Source organism: Tasmannia lanceolata, unplaced genomic scaffold, assembly GCF_043159265.1.
Source record: "Tasmannia lanceolata isolate RefF3 unplaced genomic scaffold, GAP_Taslan_0.1 ptg000015l, whole genome shotgun sequence".
Lineage (NCBI taxonomy): Eukaryota > Viridiplantae > Streptophyta > Magnoliopsida > Canellales > Winteraceae > Tasmannia > Tasmannia lanceolata.
The window spans coordinates 42,101,253-42,114,340 of NW_027518692.1; the positions used below are offsets into that span (position 1 = coordinate 42,101,253).

Here is a 13,088-nt window from a genome sequence, read left to right on the forward strand (position 1 = left end):
TTGGTAAGGTGTCGCCAATCCCACCATGAATGGACAATCCTAAACCTTGATAGAAAAAAGGTGGCAAGGCTATCTTTGCACCAGTATGGTGGCCAAGAGCTGTCTTCATTAATCAGAACTGTATCAAGGCTATCTTTGCACCAGTATGGTGGCCAAGAGCTGTCTTCATTAATCAGAACTGTATCAGACTTTTCTTCTTTTTCCTTTTTTTCTAAGAACAATATCAATCATAGCAGCAGAGTAGTTTGGCATGAAAAATATAGTCAATGTTTTTTCAAATTTTTTTGGGGATCTCATGAATATGCAACAGATCAATACCATATGGCTAATTTACAATTGATGACAGACTGACATAACATTGTGTATAATAGAGAGACTCAATTTGGCTGATGATTTAAGCTTGGGAAACGACATATTCACCCCTTCGCTTTACTTGGGGGTTGGGACAGCCCCCTCCACTGTAAAAGAGTACACATAAATACACTGGTGGGGGCTGTCCCAAGTAAAAAAACAGGGCGAATGCATAACTTCCCTTTAAGCTTTTATACTATGTTAATTATCAACTAAAACTCTGTTTGAAATTTTTTTGTTAGTCTCCAAAAAAAGATTGGGTGTCACTCTCAAGAATGGATATTTGGTCATACACCCTTGTTTTTAGTAAAATGACAGTGAAAAAAAAACTTGCTTTGAACACCTGAGTCGATGTTGGTGAACGTTTGGGTCAGTTCCCAAACAAGTGAAATTCATATATTTTCTTTTCTCTGTTTTTAAATACAGGAAAATGGCTTGCACCATGGGCGAATTCATGCGAAAAATACATGCTCTTATGTCTACATTTTATGATATAAAAATAGACCACAAGCTTTAAAATGTACGGTATCTAGTTCCTATAATTAAATCTGCAAGGTATTTAATTTCTGATGAGATTTTGGAGCTCCCTCTTCTCAGAATCGCGAATCCAAATTGCTGCTTCACAGTTAGAATACATTGCACCATCCTGAGACAGTGAAGGGAATCTTACAGTTGAATTTGCACATGATGACTTCAGAGAAGATTTTTAAAAAAGAGGAGAATAGTCAGATTGGATATTTCTTAGGAAGAAGACCCTACTTTTGTAGCTCTAAGGTACTACCTCATCAGGAAATGAGGCACAAAAGGGTGAGTTCCAGCTTTACGGGCTGGAAAGAGACATGTTCCTTGTCAAATCCAACAATCTAGGCCAACTCTTCAAGACGACAAACCACAATTGTGGGTGAAGAGCCTTAATACTCTGAAGATAACACCAGACATATCAATGGAAAACTCCGACTTACAACTGTCCGCATCTGGGTCCGTCTCCCTGGCCTTCATTTGAAATACTGGACAGCTGAAGGGATGAAGAAGATAGTTAGTGTCGTTAGAAAACCATTATTATACGAACGAAACATCAAGGTTAAGTTGTGTTAGTGATTTTGGATTTTCAAAATCATGTATTTTGCATGTTTTAGTGTTTTGAAAAATGTTTTATCAAAAGCGTCTGGGAAAAAGAAAATGTTTTCTTGGAAAAAATTGCTTTTATAAAAGGATGTAGAAGTGTAGTTGAAAAGATAGTCCCGTACCGGATGAGAGAAAGAAAAGATAAGGGCTTACAAGCGCATAGTGGCATGGTTGATCTAACGATGACTGGGTTGGAGAGAGGTTTTACTCAAACCACCAGTCACCTCTAGGATCGATCAGGACCGTTCAATATCAATGGGTGCGATCTAACGGTCAGATTTCAAACATTCTTGAAAGGTGCCCTGTAGAGATGTTTTTCACACTGAAAAGACACCATGTGGTCTACAAAATGTGCAGAATTCGGTCATTTCAAATAGGAAAACGAATTGGCAATTCTGATAGACTTTACACTATCTTCTACACTCCTATAAAATCCTCAAGTATTTCTACATACTGTTTTTCTTTTATTTACTGTTCTAGATACTGTTTTCTGCAGAAATATTATCTAGAAATTCTTCTAAGGCTTGAAATTTTGGAAGGGCATTTCGGGTTTGATTCCGCTAGTGCTACGCATCATCAAACATTAGTAGGGCTTCCCTACTAGGCTCAGTACCAATGAGTAGGATAGAATGGAAGAACTCCATTCCATTCACTATCTCAAAATAAAGATCTATCATATACCTCTATTGTGTATGGAATTTATGGTTTCCATTGGTGCAATCATTGTATCTTGGAAGCAATTCGCGGATCTCCTTTGCACACTTCTAGTGGGGGCGAATCTTGTCTTAAGGAAAGTGATATCACTCCTTGAAGCAACAAGTTTATGTTTTCTATCAACAACAGTATCCTCAACTTTTTCCAACAAGTTGTGCTTGTATGTGTGTGGAAATTGAAGCAGGAGTGAGCTTACCTGCGGTTAATAAATTGAAACAAAAAACGGCCTAGGCTGGCAACAAATTGGGTATGAGTGGAAGCCTAAGCCCTGTGCCACATGAAAAGATTTAACACACTCTTCATACATGTCAAATTGTCAACAAATTGGGTATGAGTGGAAGCCTAAGTCCTGTTTCGTCTTTTTTTAAAGAAAAATTATTCTTGAAAAACATTTTCCCTATGGAAAATGGTTTTTGCTAACATGAACACCCCTCCCCCCTCTCTCATTTTACACCTCATATTTTGATGGATGGGTCCCACAATCTCCATTCAAGTCCTTACATTAGGGTGGGCCCCACCATTTTCACCAATGTTTTGATGCGGTGGAGCTCACCATATCCACGCAAATCATTCATAGGGTATGGCCCACGATATCACACCTAACACTTTTTTTAGGGCGGGGCCAACATTTTAAACCTCATGTTCTCATGGGCAGGTCCCACCATCTCAAGCAAAACCCAAGCAAGACCCATGCATAGGTTTGGGCCTATCATTTAACCCCATGTATAGTATAGGCCAAGAATACTAGTAACAATTAAATCCCTTATTTATATAGAATTATTGACTTTTTATATGGTGTAAGCTCTTATAGTCCCGTATTTTTTCAAAAAGTACTGTACGGACCATATCATAAGGATAGGATGATCCAAACCGTCCATGTGATGGAACACAACGCCAATAGGTTGTGCCCCAAAACTCATTTCCATAGGATGATCCTGGCCCTCCGATCTATAATCGGAGAGTTGGTATGATCCTATAGAAATGATTTTTTAGGCACAAATTATTTATGTTGTGGCCCTTCACACGGACGGTTTGGATCATCCTTTAGTGAGTCCTAGGGGTGCAACTTGGTCGGGTCGGGCTGAGCTTTGGCTAAAAAAAAATGAATAAGATTCAACCCAACCCGTAAACAGGTTGTTCCCCAAAATCGACTCGAGTTGCTCGGTTGCACCTCTATAATAGTGTGGTCAGTACAGTAATTTTTGAAAAAAATACGGGACTATAAGAGCTTACACCATATGCTCACATGAGCAGAGAAAAGAGGAATTAGTGGGAAAAGTTGGAAGTTATATTTTACGCGAGAAATTTTATGCAGAGTGGGCGTACGAACACGTACTCAACACCGCTTATTTGATATTTGTTCTAATCCGACCGTTGGTTCCTAAAAATACTGCCATCAGTTTTTCTATATCTATTCCCAGCTTTTTTCTGGAAACTTTTCAGTTCTGCAGTCGAGTCGGAATCGAAACTTTTTTCTCTCTTTTGGAAACGAGACGAACTCGCAAGTGGTGGTGTTGTTGGTTACGTTTTCTGCACTTTTATATTATCTAGGGTTCTTTTTTCCCCTTTTCGCCCCCCCTTTCGTTTCTAGGGTTTTGTTTGTGGACGATGTATGCCGATCAGGTCGCAACTGGGAGCAAGAGATCTGTGAAGGAGCGTCTCAATGGCGATCTGGAAGAGGATTTAGGTCGTTCTCGTCATCTCAATGGCAAAAGGTATTCCACTCATTAATCTCTTTTAGGGTTTGATTTTCATCCTGTTGGTTGCCAATTTGGTTTTCACTTTTATCTCTTCTTGTCCTGTGTGCTAAATCTTGACTTGCCAAAATTTAGTTGTTGTAGGATTTTGGATTTTAGATAGTTACATATTATGTGTCATGTAAGTGGGTAAATGGGTTAGTGATGTGGAAACACCTTTGGGTTTGTATATAAGGAGTTGTGTCTTAATGAAAAGGTAGAAAATTTGCAAGTGAAACAGAAACTCAGGTTTCAAGAGAGTTATGGTTCTAATGGTGTGAATGATGTAGTTACAAAGTAGTTATTGTAGGATTTTGCATTTTAGATTTGTGGGTGTTATAGTTATTTATTATGTGTCATATGTTAGTGGGTAAATGGGTGAGTGATGTGACACATCTTTGTGCTTGTATTTAAGGAGTTGTATCTTAATGACAATTGTAGAGAATTTGCAACCAAAACTGAAACTTAGATTTCAAGAGAGTCATGGTTCCCCTCGGATTGAACCATTAGGAGGTCCGGTTGCCTCAAATCAACCTCTCTTCCCCATTTTTTCTATCTTTTATTTTTGGCCCAATTAGACACGTATCATAATCTCTTTATTTATTTTTGTGAGCGAAATCTTGTCAAAATTTCGTTTTTTTGGCAGGCTTGCTAAAGTTTCTCATGCTAGAGATTTGTTTTTTCCTTTGAATTGACGATGATTTTGATAGGTAGGATTCAGAACCATAGTTTTCGGAAACTTCCTGGTTGGATGGGAAGCTAGGTTCTTCTTGCTTCCCCAACAGGGGAAGTGTCCTTCCCACTTCCCGCGCACTTCGTTTTCTTTTAATCAAGAGCGCCCTTTGATTGAAGGTGATTATTTTTCTTTGAAGAGTATTTTCTCCTTTTTGATAATGCTGAATGAGCATATTTAAAACTTAAAAATCCATCTTGAGTTTTAAGTGAAACGTAAAGCGGATTGTTTTCTCAAAACTCAACATGAAATCTACATAAGTAGAACATATAAGACTACTATCCCTAAAAAAAAGCAATCCTGATTAGTTGTGACTTGTGAATTCGTATTTATTACTTGTAATCCCTAGTTACATTAACCCTTCCTCCTTAACCTATTATAGTCCTACTCTCTCTGTACACTTATTTTTTTTGCTTCCAATGGCGTATTAGTTATTACATGCGGTTTATGTTGACTTCCAATGATGCTTCTCATTTCTGCCTTCCACATCACTTCTCCTACTCGCTTCCCACTATGGCAAGTTGGCAACCATGTTCAGAATAGAAGAAAGAAAGACAATGATCCATGGCTGTCATACACATATTGTTAGTGTTTTGATTGCCATTCAAAAATAAAGGAAGGTTAGAATTTTTGGTTTAGTTCTTCTCAACCCAATTACCATTAGTAATAGAGAAGGTGTATTTCTACCCATTCATTTCATGCAGATTGTTGTGTTTGTGGGTGTGCACTGTTCAAGGGTCTGCATGCACGTGTTGCCGTTAGTCTAATTACTTGCTGCACTTAGTGTTTGTGTGAGGCATGTTTTTGTCTCAGCTCACTATATTTTTAGTTCACAGTTGGCTTATTGAGAAGTGGAGGTATGCACACTGCAAATATCTGTTAAAGCATATCAGATAGATTGGTGGTGACATATATTTGTTAAAGCATAGGGTTGGCTAGCATTCTAGGTTAAGGTGGTTGCTTGACATTCATACATGCCTTTACAATGTGAATGGCATAGGGTGGCCGTCATATGGTTCGGTTGTGGGTAATAAAGTGATCACCCAGTTTGGATATGTTGGTGATTTTGTTGAAGTGAGGGGGTTGGTACTTTAGTGTGTGTGCATGGTTCATAAGAACATAGAATTGTCAAGGTGCATGTCTCAGTTGAAGGGCAGGGCATTAAACCACTTTTAATCATTCAATCCTTTAGTGTTTACTTCGTTTATAAATGTGCGCATATCTATTAGTTGGATTTCCTAAACCTGCTAATACTAATAATAAATTACTAGAAACTGTTCATACTTTTTGCCACAAAATTTTAGGATACTATTTGAGATTTGCAACAACTAAATCTTGAAAAGTATGTTGAACATGGCCGTCATAGATCTCATAAATTTCTTCAAATTGACGTGTAGATTGCTTGAAACAAATACTTTAAAGTTATGCCTCTAGGAAGCTTTTGTATCAATTTTATTAGTATTTGTGGCTTGTTTACCAAAGTAGTTGGGAAGCGGTTTTAAAACCGTATTGCATGTGATGCTTGGAATGGTTTGGTTTAACCAAATGCTCGCGTCAGCGTGCCCTTTCGCTTCTTGAAATTGACTTAACTTAAAGTAGCGGCACACAAGGTGTAAGAAGTTAGTGAGTAGACCTTTTTCGCTTTTGGTGGGTAAGCCCCCTTCCGTCGCTTCGACTTGGTGCGTTGCTTGGATATGAGATCCTATTTTGCCCACGCCTAAGATTCCGCTTTGGGGAAAAAATTCTGCGATCTTGAACCTTCTCAGACTTGTTTGCCAAAGTAGTTGGGTAACGGTTTTAAAACTGTATTGCATGCGCGGTGAAGTGTATAGACATGGTATGGCAAAAATGATGCACAGTTATTCTCTTATGAAACTGTGAGAGAAGGAAAAGAAGGTGAAGACTTGTCTCCTTGGAAAAAGAAGTACAAGATAAAAGTGTTTTTTGTTTGGTTTTCTCCTGCATGAAGAGGACAAGAAGGTGAGCAGTTTACTCTCTTGTAGTGTAAAATGGGTTTTCTTTTCTTTCTTGTTTAGAGAAGGGGTTTGAGAGAAGGGTATCCATGGAAGAGCGAAAGTTGGTTGTATGGGATTGTGTTAATCCCTTTAGCAATCTTGTTATCTTTTCTCTAATAGTGGAAGAAGTGATCTCACCCGTGGATGTAGGCCATTGTGCCGAACCACGTAAATTTGTATGTGTTCTTTGTGTATTGTTGCTCTCTTGTGATTCTTGTGGTTGATTTTATTTTAGCTTTGATTGTGTTCTTTGATCAGATTTCTTGTCCGATTGTTTTTTTTTTCCGCCAAATTTATTTGAATTATGTTTCCTTTGTGCACCTCTTCTTCCTCAAATTGGAGAGAACTCACCCTGAGTTGTTTTAAAATCAATGCATCGAGTAATCTTGATAGAGAAATTTTGAATTTGTGGAAGATATTTTAAGAAACCTTTCTGTATCATATAAAGGGGTTCCGTTGAACTTTGTATGGCTTCCCATCTTTTGTCTTTAAAATTCTTCGGCCCTGGAATCTCCAAAACAATGTATTCCATGTTTTGAAAACTCATAGAATGGTCAAAAAAATATAATTTAATAAAATCCTTACATCAATAGTTTTGAAGCTTAGTTGTAACCTTGTGCAGTGGCTCGAACTCATAGGGCCACTTGCTAGTTTTCCTTTCATTGATTTTTCGTCCATCTTCTCCATCGGAGAATGTTCATCATAGTTATGATCATAGTTGTCATAGTGAGAACCGAGTTAGAGAATTGGAACGTAGAAGTGAGGGTCTAAAACAAAGAAAATGTGGGAAGTGAAAAGCTCCAAGTAAAGACGAAATATGTGGGAAACATCATCGAAAGTTAACATAAACATGTAATGAGATTCATTGGAAGCTAACGAGAAGTGTATAGAAAGATACGGTTATAGTAGGTTAGGGGGCAGAGTTAATGTAGGTTAGGGTTATGAGTAGTGAAGAGGACGGTTAGGGTGAAGAGTTAATGTAGGTTAGGGTTATAACTTATAACTAGTAAAGAGGACTTCACGGCTAATCAGAATTACAGATTTTTGGGATTAATAGCCCAAAAAGCAAAAAGGGTAATAGCCCTAGATCTTCATTATTCCATCATTGAATCTTGGGCTTCCTTTTGAGGCTCATGATAAAGAAAACTTGATATATAGAACTAGCCATTGTATATCTTGAAGGATTTTTTGCAACAAAGTATAGATTGCTTAACATGACTAATTGGGTTAAAAGTAATGCCTCCACGATGTCTCTGCATCAATTTGTGAGATTTCCGTTCTCTTTCTTTTTTTCATTTTAAAAATGAAGATTTTGTTCTCTTTGAGCATAAGATAACCTTATGATTTATGCTTTGCTCCTTAACTCATATATTCCTTCCATGCTGTCTATTTCGTGAATTTTACCTGCCGAATTTGAAGGAAAGGCTTTCCTAATTTAGTATATTGAACCACTTATTTTCATTTTATTGATACTTGAAGCCATGTCTTATCCAGGCAACGCCAAAATGACGAGAAGTGGAAACATGATCTTTATGATGATGATGAAGAGCCTCAAGCTTCAAGTAAAAATTCGATATGCCAGTAGTTTTGACAAAACATTACTACATTTTTAATCAGTTTGGCTTAACTCCTGGTGATGTTGTGACTCTGTTGATGACATATCAAGATCCCAAAGTTGGTGCTAAAGATCTCCGGTTGAAGCTCCAAAGGAAGGGCTCTCAACAAACCTATCAAAGTGAAAAGGCCTTTCGTGCAGGAGTTCGTGATCTGCGTGAAAAATTGTCTGGTACAATGCACTCACAACCAGCAAACACTGATATGCCAAAGGCTAAGGCCGTGCCAGAGGTTGCGAAACCAGTTAAAAAAAGCATTCCATCTGTTGAAGCACCCTTTCCAGACACCAAAAAAGTTGCCAATCCAACTCCTCGGAAGAAAACTCAGCATAAGGTAGAATTTCCTGTGGGTTCCTATTTGAGATTTTTTTGAATGTTTTCTGCTCCCTCATTTTCTATCCATTGCATTACCATTATTAGAGAGAAAAGGTACCACTGTTGCTCTGTTAAGATGTATGTCTTGGTGCTGGATACTGGCCTGGACTAGATATATCTAGATTAAAGGACATGTTCACATGCGATGAAATGTGATAATATTACTATGGTGAATAAGAATAACTGAATATTGATAGATAGAATAAAAATGTTGTATTATTGTCAACATTGAGCTTGGAAATGATTTTCCCTGCCCTAAATTTGTGCTAGGAATGGCTGGTTCTGAAAATAACTTTTCAGGATGTTCATTCTGCATTTTGGACTAGAAGAGACTTGGAAGTCTCTAATTTGGGAGTATTTAGAATGCTAAGTTACCCCCTTTATTCTTTTTTAGGAAAAGAAGGTTACCACATGAACATTTGAGAGTGAACTTTGGGCAAACTTTTACATAAATGACTGCAAATAAACTTCCTCAATTCAATGTTATTAATTATAGGGTTACGACCACTGATATTCAGAGAATAAAATCCTTATCGATTTCTATTAGTAAACCTCTTCTCAGTTCTAATCCAATGTTGTATTGTGCAAATATAGTAAATTTATCAGGGTTTAGTTCTCTCTCTTTTGCTTCGTCTGAGATTGAATGCGTAATTTAGATGATTCCATTTGTATGGAAGTTGCATGCTGGCTTTGTGGTTTTGTTTATTTCGGCATTGTTTAGATATTTCTGCTAACTATTTGTTTCATATCTAGTATCATATATACGTTGTATTCAATGATATGTTCCAAAGGCACGGAAGTGATTATTTGATTCAATGATATGTTACTAGTTAATTGAAACGATAAAATTTTGGTAATGCATCTTTTAAACCAATTTAGCCAACTTTGATATTTATATAATGAGTTTTTATATGGTGTACGCCCTTATGGTCCCATATTTTTTAAAAACTGCTGTATGGACCACACTAGAGGATGATCCAAACCGTCCATGTGATGGGCCACAACGTAAATAGGTTGTGCCCAAAAAATCTTTTCCATAGGATGATCCCAACCCTCCGATCTATAGAGGAACTGCATATTATGGAAACCTCTATAGATCGGAGGGCTGGTATTATCCCATGGAAATGATTTTTGGGGCACATCCTATTTACGTTGTGTTCCATCATATGGACGGTTTGGATCATCCTATGATGTGGTCTGTACAGTACTTTTTTGAAACATATGGGACTATAAGGGCTTACAACATATAAAATCTCTTATATAATTTCATAAAAATAACTAATCTCCAAAGAAGAAAAATCATTATATTTCTCAATTAAACTCTTGAATGTTTAATATTGCTGCTTGGTTGAAAGGTTACAAATTCTTCAGTCGGTTGTATTTCTTATCTATATCAGTGGCTAATTGTGCTAAATTTATTTTTCTTCTATTGCATCTATTTTTTTACCGAATCAAATCTCATCAAAGCAAATGTTTTATTTTTGGCATAAAGGAAATCATCAAACCTAACCAATATTTTTTTTAAATTTAGCTTCTAATTTTGTTTTCTTTGCACTGCATCTAATTCATCGTGTCTTTATCAGATTGCCATACTTGTCTCTTCTGAATTCTCCAAAGATTATTTTACATTTTCAGCTAGAAGGACTTGATCTGCATATGGCCGCATTTATACCTCTTGGTTTTATTCTAAATTAGGTATCTTACTGTGCAGGCTGATAATTCAGTGGATGGTTTTCTGCAGTCTCTAGGCCTCGACAAATATCTGATTACATTTCAGGCAGAGGAAGTAAGTGACTTAGGGATACTTGCTTTCAAAGTAGCCAAAATGGTTTTAAATTTCGGCCTGAAATTTTGGATTTTGGCAGGGACTGAAATTTAAAACCGAAACCGAAATTTCCACCGAAACCAAAATTGCCACCTAAATCTCCACCAAAATTTTGTTTTCAGCTGAGGCCAATCCAAAACCGAAACTGAAATTTCAAACCTTGTTAGCCATTGCCTATCAAAGTATCCTGTATTTAACTTATTTTGCATATGCAGGTTGACATGACTGCTCTTGTGCACATGACTGATGAGGATCTGAAAGCCCTTGGAATTCCAATGGTAAACTTAACAAAATGCATCTCACTGTTATGAGCACTTAATAATCTTCTGAAGATGATTACCTCCAGTTATTTCAAATTACCTTTTGTACGCTCGAATGATCAAAATTCATGGGTGTTCTGAAGAACTATGCCCCTAATCTAATTTGCTTTAAATGTAAGTGATGTGGTCAGTAAAGTGATCTTTTTTCAAAATCTACATATCTAGTAACGCCACCATTAGACATTTTTTTAACATGTCACGCCTGTAGTAGTCAATGCTTTTGTTTTCTTGTGATACATACAGGGGAACTGTCCAATTGGGTTATTATCATTGTTGACAACATTTGATATTTCTGTTCTTTTGGTATTTTAGGAAACCCATCAGCCTTTATCCTTTTCGGTGTTGACCTCTCGGATTGTAATAAGTGCTATAAACCATAGCTGGAAAAGTCTGAAATTAGTTTATCTGGTTCCCCCCACTGGATCTCCCCATGTTCTGAGTTCATTTAATGCAAATATGGTAGTTGTATTCTGGGAGTCTGGATTGATAAACTAGTTCTTATTATGTCCATTTTGAAAAAAAAAATCTTTTCTATAACGGGTGGTTGATTTGTTTTCCCTTCTTTGGTTGGCTACAGAGAGAACTGGGTAATTTATCTTCCAAGTGTATTCTGTTCTATCAGAATATTTATGGAGCCCTTTCTTTGTTTTTATGGGTGGTGGTTGCAGGGTCCTAGAAAGAAGATACTTTTGGCTCTGGACTCCAAAACATAGTGATTGAAGTGCACAGTTGTTCTTTTGCCATTTTCGCACTGAGCCAAATGGTCTTGCTTGGACAACTCACATTGCAGAGACTCACTCGCACATGATCCAGCTGGCATGAGCCATATCAGGTAACCCCTTTTGTTTTGTTTTATTCTTCACTCATCTAGCTGAGATGGGCTTCAATATAAGCACACGTGGTTTAAATGCATGTTAAGGTTGTGCTAATCATGTGGCAAGTTGGTTAGAAAAATGGCACGAATACTTGAATGTGTGCTGATATTGGAACTTTATGATGGTTTTAATATTTAATCCTAATTTTTAATCTGAATTATTCGACTTGCACTCATTTTTTTTCTCATGCTGAAGACTTGTTTCTGTCATCTCCGGATTTTTTTCTTCAATTTGAAGTTTATATCTTTCTTTTTTTTTTCGTAAAAATGACTTTATTGATTAAAAACAACCGTACAGGAGGGTGGAGGGGGCAAGGTGTTCCCCATCGTTGTATAATATTTGTTTATAAGACTTTAGGAGGTAGAAAAGACACTCTAAATGCCAGCCATGAGTGCCTGAGAAACACTAGAACTAATTTCTTCCATACATCGTATATCCACTCCGGTCTTTGCAAGCTCGTTGGCCTTTTCATTTGCGGACCTGTAAGTATGCGAGAAACTCGGTTGAATGACCTTGCAGTAGTCCCGAATTTCCAAAATGATGTTAGATAGTTTCCAAGGACGTGAGGCTTCTCCTCTTGCCCATGACGTTGGAAGAGTCGCCCTCTACTATCAAGGGGCCGAGACGATGATTGACATACCATTTAAGTCCATACAAAAGAGCTCTAGCTTCCGCCTTATTGGATTCACATATATCTCTGCTGGACCAGAATATGAAAATTTTACCATTCAAAAAAAAAAAAAAAAGAATATGAAAATTTTATATTGCCCTCAACGTCACAGAAGTTTCCTCCAATCTCTGCCGGACTTGGTTTGCCTTTTGCGCTGCCATCAAAGTCGAGCTTGAACCAACCACAAATGGGTGGCTTCCAAGATGGTTTAACTCTTTTCTCCCAAATTATTGCACGGCAATTTCTCAAGATGTTGGTCTCCAAATATGACGCCAAGAGATGGACTGTTTTTGCCCAAGATATGAGATCAATCTTGATTTAGAATATGATTCTGATGATGGTTTTTCCTTTTATCTTCAAAGATTCTCTTGTTTCTCTCTTGCCAAATATGTCATATAATAGTGAAAGGTACTATACTCCACAGGGATCGACCCGACTTGCCGAAAGTGCTACTTGGCCAAAAAAGCAGGGTTCTTAAGATTGATCTGTAAAAAGCCCAAGAGAAACCAAAACTCCTGATGATAGCCCACCATACCGTCAATGCAAAAGGGGCAATGGAGGATGATGTAGTTTGAAGTTTCTTGTGCCGCCTTACATAGGATACACCTGCTTACTATATACACCTTACCCCTTTTGAGACGGTCGCATGTGTTTATCCTTCTATGGACCATAGTCTAAGTGAAGGCCAACACACGGAGTGGGACCAATGATCACCAAATGATGAAAAACTTGGAAA

General features: G+C 37.5%; 1 protein-coding gene across 1 annotated transcript; it reads left to right on the forward strand.

Annotated features, from left to right (window-relative positions):
• The first annotated feature begins 3,585 nt into the window (after window positions 1-3,585).
• LOC143845571 (uncharacterized) lies at window positions 3,586-11,839 on the forward strand. The gene is made up of 6 exons (XM_077353949.1): window positions 3,586-3,905; window positions 8,169-8,236; window positions 8,341-8,621; window positions 10,374-10,448; window positions 10,703-10,765; window positions 11,476-11,839. Exons 1-6 carry the CDS (start codon window positions 3,799-3,801, stop codon window positions 11,518-11,520), a joined length of 639 nt encoding a protein of 212 aa, XP_077210064.1. The 5' UTR covers window positions 3,586-3,798; the 3' UTR covers window positions 11,521-11,839.
• Window positions 11,840-13,088: the final 1,249 nt, after the last annotated feature.

What these genes read in the sequence shown, in the direction of transcription:
- LOC143845571 (XM_077353949.1), top strand. Translation starts at nt 3,799, where the DNA reads ATGTATGCCGATCAGGTCGCAACTGGGAGCAAGAGATCTGTGAAGGAG. An exon ending in CGTCATCTCAATGGCAAAAG is followed by an intron (nt 3,906 to 8,168) that starts GTATTCCACTCA and finishes TGTCTTATCCAG; the next exon opens with GCAACGCCAAAATGACGAGA. An exon ending in TGAAGAGCCTCAAGCTTCAA is followed by an intron (nt 8,237 to 8,340) that starts GTAAAAATTCGA and finishes TGACATATCAAG; the next exon opens with ATCCCAAAGTTGGTGCTAAA.